The 16868-nt window shown below is 39.3% G+C and overlaps 1 protein-coding gene across 3 annotated transcripts in view; it reads left to right on the top strand.

Moving 5' to 3' along the window:
* Nucleotides 1-16868, top strand: part of nphp4 (nephronophthisis 4) — a 169421-nt gene that overhangs the window by 84351 nt on the left and 68202 nt on the right. For all 3 annotated transcript variants that reach the window (XM_047799914.1, XM_047799912.1, XM_047799915.1), the window contains 3 exons: nt 8136-8306; nt 9144-9273; nt 12902-12957. In XM_047799914.1, coding sequence (XP_047655870.1) covers nt 8136-8306; nt 9144-9273; nt 12902-12957 — 357 coding nt within the window. The remainder of the gene's footprint in view (nt 1-8135; nt 8307-9143; nt 9274-12901; nt 12958-16868) is intronic.

Here is a 16868-nt window from a genome sequence, read left to right as displayed (position 1 = left end):
TGATCAGCCAGCCTGAGTGTGATTAGTAAATGATCAGCCAGCCTGAGTGTGATTAGTAAATGATCAGCCAGCCTGAGTGTGATTAGTAAATGATCAGCCAGCCTGAGTGTGATTAGTAAATGATCAGCGAGCCTGAGTGTGATTAGTAAATGATCAGCGAGCCTGAGTGTGATTAGTAAATGATCAGCGAGCCTGAGTGTGATTAGTAAATGATCAGCGAGCCTGAGTGTGATTAGTAAATGATCAGCCAGCCTGAGTGTGGTTAGTAAATGATCAGCGAGCCAGAGTGTGATTAGTAAATGATCAGCGAGCCTGAGTGTGATTAGTAAATGATCAGCGAGCCTGAGTGTGATTAGTAAATGATCAGCGAGCCTGAGTGTGATTAGTAAATGATCAGCCAGCCTGAGTGTGATTAGTAAATGATCAGCCAGCCTGAGTGTGATTAGTAAATGATCAGCCAGCCTGAGTGTGATTAGTAAATGATCAGCGAGCCTGAGTGTGATTAGTAAATGATCAGCGAGCCTGAGTGTGATTAGTAAATGATCAGCCAGCCTGAGTGTGATTAGTAAATGATCAGCGAGCCTGAGTGTGATTAGTAAATGATCAGCCAGCCTGAGTGTGATTAGTAAATGATCAGCCAGCCTGAGTGTGATTAGTAAATGATCAGCCAGCCTGAGTGTGATTAGTAAATGATCAGCCAGCCTGAGTGTGATTAGTAAATGATCAGCCAGCCTGAGTGTGATTAGTAAATGATCAGTGAGCCTGAGTGTGATTAGTAAATGATCAGTGAGCCTGAGTGTGATTAGTAAATGATCAACCAGAGTGAGTGTGATTAGTATATGATCACCCAGAGTGAGTGTGATTAGTATATGATCAGCGAGCCTGAGTGTGATTAGTAAATGATCAGCCAGCCTGAGTGTGATTAGTAAATGATCAGCCAGCCTGAGTGTGATTAGTAAATGATCAGCAAGCCTGGGTGTGATTAGTAAATGATCAGCGAGCCTGAGTGTGATTAGTAAATGATCAGCCAGCCTGAGTGTGATTAGTAAATGATCAGCGAGATGTGATGCAATGTTTGTAGAAATAACCATCACAAAGTAAGGAACCACACACGTTTTTGACAATAACCTATGTATACTCCTGTAACTGTTTACTGCAGTCTTTTTTTAATTGGAATAACTTCACATGAAATGTAGATTTTTATCAAAGTTTGATCCTAAATTTGAATAGAAATTTTATTCTGACTCAGAGTATTAACAGATTTTCATGTAAATGTGGGCAGTGTTGAATTTCTAGAATCCCTGAATTCTGAAATGCCATGTTATGTTATGTTTATTAAAAAAAAACAAAAAAACTGTCTGTAGACATTACAGCCCAGTATCACCATCCTCTCTCTCACTCACTCACTATCCTACTTTAGCTTAATTCGAACTTTGTAGAAAACAGAACAATGTAATAAGTGTGTTTAAACCCTGAACATTTCTAAACCTTCTCTTTTAAAGAGTAGTCCAATGGAATTGCGAGTTTTGCTGGGCTCTGTTCCTCGTCAGATTGCCGCTGACACATTAAAGGCCCACCGTGGCTGAGTCGGGTGCTCCTCAAACACCTCTGCTGCCTTTATTGCTGCTCGAGTGCTTCTGGCGTCCCCCAACCACACTCCTACTGCTGCATATATTTATGCCTTTGTGAATTTTTGACCAGGAGGGAAACATGAAGAGGATGTGAAGCAATCTGCTGTGCTGGATCAGTGCCAGCACCAACATGGCTTCCCATGATGCCTGGCTCGTGGCTGATCCGGTTTAAAGGCTGGTGCCAGTAATGCTAGCCATGATTTTATAAAAGAAAAACAGATTCCGTTTAGCTACCGTGCTAGATGTGATGGTGCTAATGATTTTTTTCTAGACTACAAACCAGGGCCAGAATTTTGGTTCAAAATAAAACCACTTTTTTCAATTTACATTAGTGTGTTTTGGGGCTAAAAAAAAAAATTATTTTAAACCTTTCAAGCATAAATTATTCTACATAAATATTCAGTATTAAAAAGTAAATGGGTTGGCCATGAGGAAGGCTAAATCAGTATGTCTGAAATAATACAATAACAAATGTTGACAAAAAAAAAATGTTGAAGACATATTCTTATTTACTGAACACTGTAAATGCACACGGCTATTCCAGGCTATTGATCAGATTACTTCAAACCGCACCTTTAAAATCCGGATCGAGATCAGTCAGATTGATTGATGGAGGTGTATTCACATGAAGGCTTTTCAGTCTGATCAAGCCGTACATACAGTATGATTACCAACAGAATATTCGCTTGCATGTACATTTAAAAAAAAAACAAAACAAAAAAAAACAACAATAATTTCTTATCATTTTCTTTGCATGTTCAAGCATTGTGTCAGGTCCTGTTTCAGGTAGCTGATGTACTGATTTTTCAGTATAGAGATATTCCTTATATTTCCTGCTTTACCGACTGTTTTGTTAATAGACCAAACTTCTTGGGCACATGCTCGTGCCTCTGATTGTTCAGAAGTGTAAACACAGAATCACATCCACTCTGTTTCACTTTTTTTTCTTTTCACTCGAGTAATGCATTTTTCTTGTAGTGCAACTTATGCTTGTGCTCGGTTTAGCTTCAGGTTGCGCTCACTGAGCACAGGTTCCTTTCTATTACTGCCTCGCTCAGTTTTCTTTAAAATGTTTATTGCACTCTTGAATGGCTTGATGCATTGTGACAGTTTAGGCTGTTCTACCCAAAAATATCCTTTTTTTTTTACAAATGGAAAACAAGATCTGATTTTTTTTTTCCTCCCCTTTTCTTTTGATATCATTGTAGACAGTTCAGCGAAATGTTATGAAGGGATGCAATGAAATGTTTGTAGCATTTGCTTGTGTAGGTGTTGTAATCAGCCGCATAATAGATAATAGATTTCCCCTCCTGTAATAAGTCATGTCTCTTGTGTAATTAAAGACATCGCCTGAACTTAAAGGCACTGTATCATGTTTCTGGCCCAGAACACTCATTTTTATTTTATATTTTATTGATTCGTATCGCTTGTACTTATCGTTTGTTTATTAGCATCATTAGCATGTTTATCTTTGTAGCGTGTACATTCTCTGTTCCAGTACTAACTTTTCATTTCTTTTCATATTTAAATCAGCATCATCCTTAGTAACCTTAGTGAATTCAGCGTGGTGTAGATACGTTAGGATGTGAGATGTGGTAGCATAGTGTTAAAGTTTTGGACTACTGAGTGGAAGGTTGTGAGTTTGAATCCCAGGTCCACCAACCTGCCACCACTGGGCCCCTGATCACTTGTATAAAGTGAGATAAAAATGTAAGTCGGTCTTGACAAGGTTGTGTGCAAAAAGCTGTAAATGTACAGTAGATAGCGTGAGAGCAGCTCATCCCAATTTTATTGAGTTATTTATACATGGTTTTGGGTTCTTGTGGATCATTCGCACTCATTTTTTCCCCCCACTCAAAAGTTTTTTTGTTTGTTTGGGTTTTCATTCGCCTGAGGCAGCTGGCAGCTCCAAGTGGGATAGCATTGCACCGCATAGTGTGCTTCTTTCAAGCTGATGACAGCCCTTCATTCAGTATAGTCTACATCACCACGCATCAGAGTCGCAAAGCCGACCCCAACACAAGCTTCTTCTTTACAGTGAAAGTGTGTCTTTCATTTCCTTAATTCGCTTCTCTCTTACTGTTAGATCGGTTCATGTTTTTGTATGGTTCAATACGTGTAAGGGTTTAGGCAGAGTAGCTTGCTTCACATACAGTAGGTGATGACGTCATTGTGCACATTTTACCATGAAGCGAAGCACTTCTTCAGTCTGTCATACTCTTTGAATAAACAGCGTCTGTTTGCAAACTAGCAGTGATGGAACTTTGATGAAAAGCTCTTTCTGAATGACTCTATGGTCTCTGACCCCATTTTGAGCTATGTATCATGATAAAGACAGATGGAGAGTCAACATTTAAATAGATTAAAACTGTTATGTTGGGACTTATGAATAAACATGAAAAAAAAGTACATAATTTAGTTATAAATAAGTTGAAGTAAAAGTTCAAGATGATTCGTATTAAAATTGCAACTCATTATTAAAACTCCTTAGAAATATGACTTGTCTGTGTGTGACCCAAGTATCTGGCCTTATTTGTGTCGGCGTGCCACGAAGATGCTCTCAGCTGAAACACAGCGTGCTTATGCTATCTCATTTTCGACAGATTATGCGCCTGAGCCCTTCCAAGCCCTCCAAGCAGTTATCACCTGTGTCCCTGCCTCGCGCCATCTGAGCCCTAACCCATAAAAGCTAGAAATCATTTGTGTTCATGTGTGTAAAGTGTGTCGTCCGTTTCGCACGCCCCTCTAGAGAGGGATGCGAGCTTGATCATCTACATTAGCTTACGTTCCTCTGGGAAAGGCTCCAAAATGAAATGTGTGTCGCCTACATTGATTTGAGAAGCAGGTCTGCACCCGTAACCAAAGAGGCACAAAGAAAATGACCTCTTTTTTTCTTCAGGGTTAACAAGTTGGTCAAACAAAAACAAAACTTTTGCTTTTCTGGTTGGCTTGGGTTTAATAGAGGAGCCAAGCAGCAGGAGGTAAGATCTAGTACCATGTGTGTGAAATCTACAGTAAATGTTAAGAATTATATTAACATTCCAAAAATCTCACTCACTCACTCACTCGATCACTCACTCACTCGATCGCTCACTCACTCACTCACTTGATCACTCACTCACTCACTCACTCACTCACTCACTCACTCGATCACCCAATCACTCATTCACTTGATAACTCACTCACTCACTCACTCGATCACTCACTCACTCACTCATTCACTCACACTCAATTACTCACTCGATTACTCACTCGATCACTCACTCACTCACTCACTCACTCGATCACCCAATCACTCATTCACTTGATCACTCACTCACTCACTCACTCGATCACTCACTCACTCACTCATTCACTCACACTCAATTACTCACTCGATTACTCACTCGATTACTCACTCAATCACTCACTCACTCACTCACTCACTCACTCACTCGATTACTCTCACTCACTCACTCACTCACTCACTCGATTACTCACTCACTCACTCACTCACTCACTCACTCGATTACTCACTCGATTACTCACTCACTCAATTACTCACTCACTCATTCACTCACTAGATCACTCACTCACTCACTCACTCACTCGATTACTCACTCGATTACTCACTCACTCACTCACTCACTCGATTACTCACTCACTCACTCACTCACTCACTCACTCACTCACTCACTCGATTACTCACTCACTTGATCACTCACTCAATTGATCACTCACTCCACTCACTCACTCGATCACTCACTCACTTGATCACTCACTCACTTGATCGCTCGATCACTCACTCACTCGATCACTCACTCACTTGATCGCTCACTCACTTGATCACTCACTCACTCAATTACTCGATCCCTCGCTCACTAAGTCACTCACTTACTCACTCACTCACTTACTGGATTCCTCACTCACTCACTTACTCGATTCCTTGCTCGCTCACTCACTCACTCAATCACTCACTCACTCGATCACTCACTCGATCATTCGCTCACTCACACAATAGTTGACACATAAACCAATACATTGATGCATCTGTTTTCTGACACCTGGTTTATCTTTATTCTAAAACCCAATATTAGTACCAGGAGGCAACACACTGAACATCACCGAGCAGTGAGGAGGAATTATGTGACAATGAAAAATTATAAAAAGTTAATATCAAATGTCAGCAAATGGTTGGTCATCTACATAAACTTCAAAAGCCAAAAAAAAAAAGAATTAGTTAGCTGCTCGGGTGCAGAACTGCAGATCTGTTCTTATTTTCTCTCACTGATGTGAACACATGGTGAGACAAGCCATTTATTTAAATCAGTCATGTGCTGTTTTTATTCACTCATGATTGTTTATATTATAATTATGCAAATTGTGAGCAGTGTGAAACATGAAACAGGAAAACACAGGATGTCGGGGATTACAGTCACCCAGGGGAAACTACTTCACGTGTCAAAAGTGACTGTGTGAATAAGTGTCAAACTTTTTTCATTCGGTATTGTCGGCCCTCCAACTTTTTAGCTTTTTAGTATTACTCACCACTATCTAGCTGTCTCCGTCTGTCTGTCTATCATTTATAAATGCCACAGAGGCATGGAGACTGAAACATGGACCAACGGCTAGATCTCACACTCCTGTTGCTGTGGACAGGTTTAAATTCCCAGACAGGGAGCTAGTCCATTCACCTAAGAATTACCTCTCAGTGCTGGTCCCAAGCCCAGATAAAATGGCAGGGTTGCATCAGGAAGGGCATCTGGTATAAAACCTATGCTAGATCAAATATGCGATCCACTGTGGTGAGCCCGAACAAAGATCAGCCGAAAGAACGACGTCTTTTCTGGTGCTGTATCATGTCTTATTACTTGTACATGAGTCTAAGTCATGTAGAACATGCTACGAAAGGTATTAGTGGTTGTACATTAGTTAAAATAGCGAGCACATGTTCAGTGAAACGCCTCGTGATCTTGGAAGCCGTCGCACACCTTAAGCCAGTGTCGGATGGTTTATTGCCGGCCACTCTCTTCGGCCGTGTGATGGATCTGTGTGCTCAAGATGAATCCCTTACATTAGCGCTCTTTGCTGAAGTGCAGAGTATTTATCACACAGCAGATATATCTCAGACTAGATATATCACAACACCGCCCTTATATCACACTGCCAGCATATCTGCAAGTGTGTGAGAGAGAAGGGATAGTGAAGAGAGAGAGAGAGGAATAGATTGAGATTAAGAGCAAGGTGTGAGGAAGACATGCAAGAGAAGAAAGAATAAGGGCCAACTTGTCTCTCTCCTTTTTTCCTCTTTTTTTTTCATTCTTTGTTAATTACACCATATCGAGTCTGACCAGATTTCGAATGCTTGACCATAATGTTTTATCCCATCCAATGTTTATTTATATATTTTAATTTCTTTAATTATTTTTCTACTCATGGTTTTGTTTTCCCGATTCATGCATGAAATTATTTGTTTAATTTGTTCCTTTTATCTATCTATCTATCTATCTATCTATCTATCTATCTATCTATCTATCTATCTATCTATCTATCTATCTATCTATCTATCTATCTATCTATCTATCTATCTATTTTTTGTTTTTTTTATCTTAGTTTTTGTTCTCAGTAAAAAATAAAATTAAGGCAATTCTAATCTGTTTCAATTTCATTTCTTTTTATTAATCACTTGAAGGTTTTTCTTTGTTCATTTGCTTGATAATGTATTTATTTATCGGTGTATTTGTTCACATATTTCTTTGTTTATATTCTCCTTCTTGTTTTGTGACTCATGTCGCTTATCGGCTCGTGTGCCGCTGAGATGGAGGTGCTTGAGCTCTGTTTCTCTCCTCTCGTCTGCCTGATGATGATTATATACTGTAGCTGCTCAGGCAGTGCATAATGAATGGATATATATACAACACGGTGTCAAGAGAGGCCTGTTAATCTGTCGCTTCCCCAAGTGCCTTGAGTTCGCTCACCACACACACACACACGCACACACACACACACACACATTCATGCATTCTTCTTCTCTCCCTCTTTATTTCCATCTTTAGCAGTTTTCACTCTGTTTTCAGTTGATTAACACTGAACAGTCATGTGGTTTGTCTGAGCTTATGTAAATCTAACATATGTTCATACATTTGACTCTGTGGGCTCTGTGTTTAAGCAGATATAAGAACAGATTAATCCTTTGTGAGGCTGTTTCTCTTGCGTTCACTTGCTCTACTTTTATCCACCAAAACTGTGCTAACATTCTTAGCACTCGCGTCTCCTTCTCATCACCGACACAAGGACAAAACACTGTTTTTCTAACTTACCTTTCCCATTTCTTCCAACCTGTTTAGTGAAGGCATGAAGTCACCCCTGATTTCAAAATACACAGGTTTCTCCACCCAAATGCTAGCTAATCACACCTAGCTGAATTATTTGAACCTGGTTGAAAATAGAAAACTGTTCTGTTTATTTTAATGGAAATAGCACACCTAATAATTCTTCTGAATTATTTCTAAACTTTCTCCTCAGACGTCCTCCATGGCCATGCAGCGGGCAGTATTTATGCAGTGTGCGCGCTGGGGTGTGTGGAGTCCTTTCTCTGATCCTGATGACCCTCATCAAAGTGTGTGTGTTAGCCTGCAGGGCGGCGCCCTACCAAACCCCTATGGACTTATGGTTTACACAGCACACACACAGCAGGTAAAGATATAACTCATAGACAAATATTAGAACACTCCAAACTAGAAGACATCATTTAATATTTTAGTGCTACACTTGGGGTCGAAACAAGAAACCAGAACCTTATTTGGTGGTGGATTATTTATAGACTTTGCTATTTTTTTATTGATTGAAAAAAAAAAGAAACAGGAAATAAAAACTTTGTCATCCAACTGGTTTAAATTCTTTACATTCTGCAAATCTGTTTCTTGCTTAATTCTTTCCTATGCATGTGTATTCTGCATTTACCCCCCTGACACACACACGCACACACACACACATATATATGCATATCCTTACTTAAGCTGAAATTCTGCAATGCCACAATTGTTACAACGGTGCCAGTGTGATTATGTAATTTCTGTATTCATTGTCTAGTCTAATGAAAAATCCTCACCGTCCTCACAGATCAGTCCAGGAAGAGCGCAGCAGATCTCTGCGAGGCGTATAGGCCGACTCTAACTGCCATTATAGCCATTACACCCTCATTAGTGTATTAGCTTCAGACTGTTGTGTTGCTGTCATATTAAAGTCAATTAGCATCATTAGCTGAAGCCCTGCAGTAACATCACGGTATCAACTCCTCCCAGGGAGCTCATATCTGGACCAGTGCTGCCACTAACATGCCTTTGTTTCAACCTGTCATATATATGGAGCATATGTTCCTCATAGGATGATGTTTTGCACACTAAAACAATGGCTCTGCGAGTGTCCAGTGCATGTTGGGGGTTATGCTTCTTCCGATAAGTTTGTTAAGCTTCAAGCAGTACATTTCCATAAAAAGTGACATGTGCATTGTGCATTCTTACCCTCTTCCAGAAAGATGCTGAAAGAAGTGTCATCAAATTCAAGTTTATGTACAATACCGAATGTGCCACATCCAGTACGATGTTAAAATCAGACTCCCAGGAAAAGCCTCAGACTAAGGTGTGGCAGGTCACACCCCGTGGTAGGTATTTGTTTATTTGTTTGTTTGTTTGTTACCTCTTTGTTTTTGGAAAGAAACATGGACACAACCATTTTTAGGCAGCTAAAGAAGAATCACATCATTAGCACAATTTGTCAGTAGTTGTATTTATAGTCCTGAGTTAACTGCTCTATTTGAAATTACAGAAACTGGGGGTTTTTGGAATATTAGGCGATTTTAAAATAGATCACAGATTCTACATCGTTTGCTGGACCTGTATAGTTGACAGCCCTGATCTAGATTTTGTTAGGGGAAAACAATGACAAGAAACTCCGTAAATTTGCATTATTCAATTTTTTTCAAAATTTCAAGCCTTGCTATTTTTGTTTCCTGTTATTTACCACCATGCTTGTGGTGTTCCACAGAGTCATAGCAACCTGAACGATTGATGAACACTTAGAGGTAGATGTGGGACAAATTCATCTAGTTTTTTTTATTGCTGAATTCTTACCCTAGTCCAGCGTGTCCTGATTGTAAAGATGTGTACAAGAGCACGTCCATGCTCATCATTAAAACGTGCCTTGTTAGCAACTCTCATTAACATTTCAAAATAATAATAAAACACAAAAAGTTTATTCATAACAAGAGCAATATTTGTATCGGTCATTATTTGTAAGGACCATGTGATCTCCCATAGCCCTGTTTTAGGATTATGCACTACAGTTTTAATTTATAATAATCTCCAGCCAGATTGTGGGTTTCATCCATTAGCAGCTATTTGCAAGCTCGATTAAACCCCATTCAGTGTAAAGCCGATTGCTACTTATTAAATTGTGTTCTCTAGTTTGACTGAGCTGGAAGTTGACATGGACGTAGATCTGTATATCTGATAGAAAGTGTGTTCTGCTGAAGCTGCACAATGTGAGGACCATTAAACAGGGAATCCAGCTTTGCCATTCAAACTCACCTAAAGCTGTTACAGAATTGGATTGGTTTTAGCAGGGGAGGTAATTTAAGTGATTACCAACAAGATGTGTGATTTTAATCGTCTCCAAATTGGTAATAATTCCACAGCAAATTACCTTTTGTATTTCGCCCGGACGTAACGCTCCCACGGTGAGAGAATTCTGGTTCAATCAATCATGGTAATTTTATAATTAATCCCAGTAATGCTAACAGCCGTGTGCCATGTTATTTTCGTTTGCGTGTTCCACCTGACGTCTAGCACAGAAGTATTTTCCGTACCCGTGATGAGCCAATATGAGCTATCTGTGATATTTTAGGCAAAGTGCGTACATATCATAATTCTAAAGCTAATCAAATCATGGAAGTATTTTTAACAGATTTGCCAGATCCCCTTTTGTGAAACTAATCCCACTCAAACGGGGTTTAGATGGAGCTCCCTTATGTAGGCTGCTTCCACGGTAGCTACTTCATTTGAAAATACCTGATAGCAATTTCTGTCAACGGTAAACAAACCTCTGAGACACATTCATTTTTCATCATGTGTACTAACATCACCACAAGTCTGAAGTCCAAGTCCATATGTCGATCCGAGTGTTTGTCCACGTGTCACTGCAGTGTCTAAGCATTGGTCTGTAGTTTGGTTTTAGTGTTGGGCTGTAGTTTGACCCAAGTCTCAGTGATGGTCCTAGTGTCAGTCCATTTGTTGGATCATGCATTGGTTTGTGTTTTTGTCCCTTGTCTGTTTGAGCATCAATCCATGTAACTCTTACTTGTAGTCTTGTATTCTTAGATTTTCTCTGAAGTGTCTGTGTTTCACTCCATGTTTTGTTCCAAAAGTTGGTCCTCTACCCTTGTCTCTCTGTTGGCCAGTGTTTAGACCTACTGTATGTTTCCATTTTCTGTTTATCCATGTGGTCTGTTTTTCACTCCATTTCAGTCCGTATTTCATCCGAGTTCATCTGTGTTCATCCGGCCTGCATGTTGACCCTCTTTTCACTCAGAGCGTTGGTCCATGTTTCAGTCTGAGTGCCAGGCAGAGTATTGGCTCATGTGTCTGTCTGAATATTGGTCTATGTTTCAGTCTGAGTGTTGGTCTGTGGATTGGTCTGAATGTAAGTCTATGTTTCAGTCCATGTACTGTATTGGGCTGTTTGTTGCCAGAACTTCAGCCTGTGTGTTGCTTTATGTGGAAATACGGGTAGTCGGTAGATTAACACCATGTTTGTCATTTTGACCAGAGAAAGAAGGGAAACATAGAAAAGATGGTGATGCATTTACACAATAAACAGAACAAATGACAAGGTCCCATAGTAGAGGCTTCAGAGAGTAAAATGTGTAAAAATACCTCGTCTTGACTCTTCTCAGGAGTTGAGCGATACAGTTTAAAATATAGTACACATTAGTTATCCAACTATAAACAACAAACTCAAGGTTGTCGTGTAAATTCTTTCCGTCGTAAAATTTGTTAGTTTGTTGAACTAATGGCAATATTAATAAAGCAGGGATTTAAAAAGAGCAAGCGACTCAGCAGTTGTGCATGCCAGAGAGACACATATTCACTGCGGAGTTGCTGATTCAACAGCAATTTCCGTTTTATTCTCGGAATAACGGTGTGCTTTGTTATACTGGAGGCTGATTGAAGAAGGTGAGGGTGACGGGAAGCAAAGGGACGCTCATACAGTAGGTGGCTTTGATGCTGTCGCTTCGGATCTGTACCATCCTATCACGGTCGATCAATACACACATACCCATTAGTCCACTGCATGATATGCTTACAAATTCAGCTAAACCCATGATTAGTATAAGTAATTAATAATGTTGGGATAATTATCAGTTTACAAGTGCTTCTCTGGGAAATCAGTAATTCCTGTTAAACCCATACCACTCATCAAGGCTACAGCAGTCAGGTTTGTTTACAGTAATTACGCACAGATTAGATGAAGTTGGAGTATTAGCATGTGTTGGTGTATTTTTCTTGTTTCATTTTGGAACAATCTGAGCTGTCAGATGCTTATGATTTGTCTGGTTGTTTGTGATAGTGAAGCATTCTCTGTTACCGTCATCCATGTTGAAAAAGCGAAGACCGCTTGTCTGTCATGTCGAGCTTAACGAGACATCCGTGTAGCTCACCAACACTCTCCTGATTAAATCATGCGAGACACAGAGAAGTTCCACGCTGTCTGCTGAGCGAGAGCGCTTGGAAAGAGGTGAAGGTGTAAATAAGAAGGCTGGCGTAGTGAGAACGAGGAAGAGAGAGTGCGAAAGACAGATCGATGAGTTTACATGCGTGTGAGAGGAAACAGATGGAACATTAGATGGAAAGATGATGATCGTGAAATCTGGTGATATATATACACACACACACACACACACTAACATAAGTTCATTACTTTCTGGGAATTTGCATCAGTGATTTGAATAAACTAAGTGGTGTTTCAGTACAGTTTCCGGGTAAAAAGGCCGATTTGATTTAGATGACAGGTGCAAGGAAAAGGCCAGAGAAGCCTGCCTCATGGCGAATGTGAAGCTATTATAAAAAAAAATAATAAAAAATCCAGTCAATTGTATATTAAGCAAACATACGTCTTTGTCTTTATTTGTGATTAAAGCACTCTTTAAAAAAATTTATCAAAACAAAATGGAATGGAAATTATTTAAACCGGACATGAGCTTGTTCTGACTTCTTGTTTATTTTTTCTTTTAGATGAAAGCAAGTTTGGACTTGAAGCTTCACCACTGCGCACCACTCGTGGTCCCGGAGTAAGAAATACATAATCCCTTAATCACGTTTCTTCTCTGCTATAGGCTTTAACTTCTGTAGTAACAGCAACTCATGCAGTGATCACTGAGGCACCTTGCTATAACCTTTATTTGAGCCAGTGTCTATGAAATAAACCCACAAATCTTAACATGGATGCAGCATGGTTGCTGGTGGTTACAGTAGAGTTGCACCATGAAAAAACCAGGAAAGCTTTCAGGAATCATGGAACATACTGCTTCCACAATAGCTCCAAGGATGTAAACTTAAAAAGGCACTGGGCCGTTACTCTGTGACCTATATCTTATTATTCGACACCATTATCTGTATTATTTCTATAACTATACTTACTATTTTCTGCACGATTCCATTATAATTGTCCATTATATACATTCTACTGTATACACGTCATTGTTTGTGTTCTCACTATTCCCTTAGTGAATTTATCACTGTACTTAACATTTCATCAGTAATCACCACTATGTTATGATTCTCCACTATGCTTTATTTTTCCATTATGATTATTCACTATACTACCTAATGTTTATTATTGCCATTACCATACTCACTATTCTCTGCTGTACTCATGATTCCATAATTAATGTTCACTAGATTTCTATACTCCTTATCATTGTTTTTGCTGCACTCAGTTTGACCATTCTAGATTTTTCACTGCACTTACTGTAGTATTTCTTTGTTATTCACCACTACACTGTGCCATTCTTCACTATACTCACTTTCCCATTATCATTCTCCACTGTACCTGCTTTATGCATTTTGATTCCACACTACATCCAATTCCCCATTATGATTGACCACTATACTCACTTAACTTACTGCAATTCTCCACTATACTCTATATGGGAGTCTGACTTCAGCATCATAACATGCTGGAACATGCAAAGAATAGAATTTTGCTGCACTATTCACAGCTTGTGTGTACAACATACATATATATGCACCTCTAATATGCATAATTTTGCAATTCCGGTTCTTTAATATGTTAAATTGCCCTCTGCGATTACCACTATACCCCCTATTTCATTATTAATTGCTGTTCTACAGTTCACAAGCTGATTATAATTCTTCACTGCTCACACGCATAGTCTCTTTATTATTATTTACAATGTTCACCATTCTAATTATTAGCATCCATGTCATACTAGTTTTTTTTCTTCACTAGTTTACACTATACTTACTTTCCCTACTATCCTTCACTGTAATGATCGTTTTCACCATTATATTTCTTATCCATTATTATTTTTGTCATTATTTTGTGCATTACTCTTTATTATATACAATATTTCCACCATTATTTTCAGATGCACTTATCATAAATCCTCTTATGTAAATATGCATTTAAAGTGGTGACTAAAATTCTTTGCTATACCTGTTGAGTGAGGTTTTGGCCACATACTGAATTACACACACACACACACACACACACACACACACACACACACACACACACACACACACACACACACAGAGGAAAGTTGATGAATAGAACCATCTGTTGTACTTAAGTAGATTCCAGATCGATTTAATTTGTGTGCTAATCGCCTACTCCATTTTGGGGGAATGAGGATTGATTTTATTATTTAATTATCATCCTGTTCCACACATCTTTACCAACATGCATGCCTTGGCTTATGAAATCATTCAGACTACCATAAACGGTACCTGGTGACAATGACCTGACGTATATTTTTAAATGCAACCCTAGACATTATTAAGGGAAAGATGTGGAATCTTCTGCAATGTCCAAGTCAATCATTTAACACAAATGGAGCTGAACATGCATTGCATTGCTGAAGGCAACACTGAGGGCCATCTGCCCGTAGAACAAGAAGAAACCAAAGGCAGCTACAGTACAGGTCGAGTAGAGCATCACCAGGGAAGAAACCCAGTTTCTGGTCATACGTATGAGTTGCAGGCATCAGGTGTAGAAAGTGCTAGTATACCTACATTATTCACCCGATTTGGGGCTGCACTCTCGGTCCTATCATTATTTAATTTCAACTCCTGTACACCGTACACATCTAATAACTGTACATAACTGTAACTTTGCCAGTATTCCAATACTTATACACCCGATTGTAAATAATTCACTATCAGTACAATGCTATTTTATCATCTAACTCATGTTTTATAAATGTGTCTGTTCAATGGTAAGCTAACGGTTCTTTACGCAGTTCTTAAAGAGGGGGTATTATGTTGGTTAACACCATTGAGTTATGTTTTTCTTTGTGTGATTTGAGCCTTTGCCCTGTTAGAATTATGGTTTCTATAGACTGTGTCTATGCAAATCTGGACACGTTATTCCTCTGTGCAGTTGTTGTCCCCTGCTAAATGCATGTTTTCTCTTTGTAGTCCTGTAGCCTATATACAGTAAACTTCTCATATATCTGTATAGCTGTGGATACCTCAAGCTGAAGTCTTGTTTTTGCTGTGCAGTTGTATCCATGCTAATCTAAACACATCGTGTCTGTGCAGCCGTGGATCTCATGCGTAAATGCATGATTTCTCTGTGCAGTGTTTCCTTTGCCTATCTATACTCTAAACCCATCATTTCTCTGTGCTGTTATGGTTCTCTGATGTTTCTTTATCATTGTACAATTCTGCTTGTGTCCATATAAACTTTTGTGTTTTCTGTGTAATGGTGCATGTGCCAATATAAGCTCGAAATGTTGCTGTGCAGTTGTAGCTGTCTTGTACAAAACTCTTGTTTTATTTTTTTATAAAGTTATTTTCCCTATCACAATGTAATTTTAAAACTTGTTTTCTTTGTGGGATTGTGCCTGTGCAAGTCAAACACACTGCCTCTTTATGCTGTTGTAGTCTCATGTTTAGCTATCGCTGTGTGATCGTGATTGTGATAGTCTGAGCTCTTGTTTCCTCTGTGTAATTGTGCCTGTGTCAGTGTGATCTCTATAATTCCTCTTTGTTATTGCACATGTCTTATTGTAAACTCCTTTTCTCTGTGTGATTGTACCTGTTTCAATCTAAACTCTTGTTTTCTCTGTGTGATTGTACCTGTGTCAGTCTAAATCCTTGTTTTATCTGTGGTTGTGCCTGTGTCAGTCCACGTTCTCACTTTCTCTGTGTGATTGTACCTGTGTCAGTTTACGTTCTCACTTTCTCTGTGTGATTGTACCTGTGTCAGTCTACGTTCTCACTTTCTCTGTGTGATTGTACCTGTGTCAGTCTAAACCCTTGTTTTCTCTGTGTGATTGTACCTGTGCCAGTCTACATTCTCACTTTTTCTGTGTGATTGTACCTGTATCAGACTAAACCCTTGTTTTCTCTGTGTGACTGTACCTGTGTCAGTCTAAACCCTCGTTTTCTCTGTGTGATTGTACCTGTATCAGACTAAACCCTTGTTTTCTCTGTGTGACTGTACCTGTGTCAGTCTAAACCCTCGTTTTCTCTGTGTGATTGTACCTGTGCCAGTCTACATTCTCACTTTCTCTGTGTGATTGTACCTGTGTCAGTCTAAACCCTCGTTTTCTCTGTGATTGTTCCTGTGTCAGTCTACATTCTCACTTTCTCTGTGTGATTGTACCTGTGTCGGTCTAAACCCTTGTTTTCTGTGTTTACTCCCGTGTCAGTCTAAACCCTTGCTTACTCTGTCTGATTGTGCTTGTGTCAGTCTACATTCTCACTTTCTCTGTGTGATTGTGCCTGTGTCATTCTAAACTCTTACTTTCTCTGTCTGATTGTGCCTGTGTCAGACTAAACCCTTGCTTTCTCTGTGTGATTGTGCCTCTGTCAGTCTTAACCCTCGTTTTCTCTGTGATTGCACCTGTGTCAGTCTATATGCTTACTTTCTCTGTGTGATTGTACCTGTGTCAGTCTAAATTTTCACTTTCTCTGAGTGATTGTACCTGCGTCAGTCTAATCCCATGTTCTC

Source organism: Tachysurus fulvidraco, chromosome 14 (assembly GCF_022655615.1).
Source record: "Tachysurus fulvidraco isolate hzauxx_2018 chromosome 14, HZAU_PFXX_2.0, whole genome shotgun sequence".
Lineage (NCBI taxonomy): Eukaryota > Metazoa > Chordata > Actinopteri > Siluriformes > Bagridae > Tachysurus > Tachysurus fulvidraco.
Note: the sequence above shows the minus strand (reverse complement) of the source record. Positions and strands in the feature narration are given on the sequence as shown.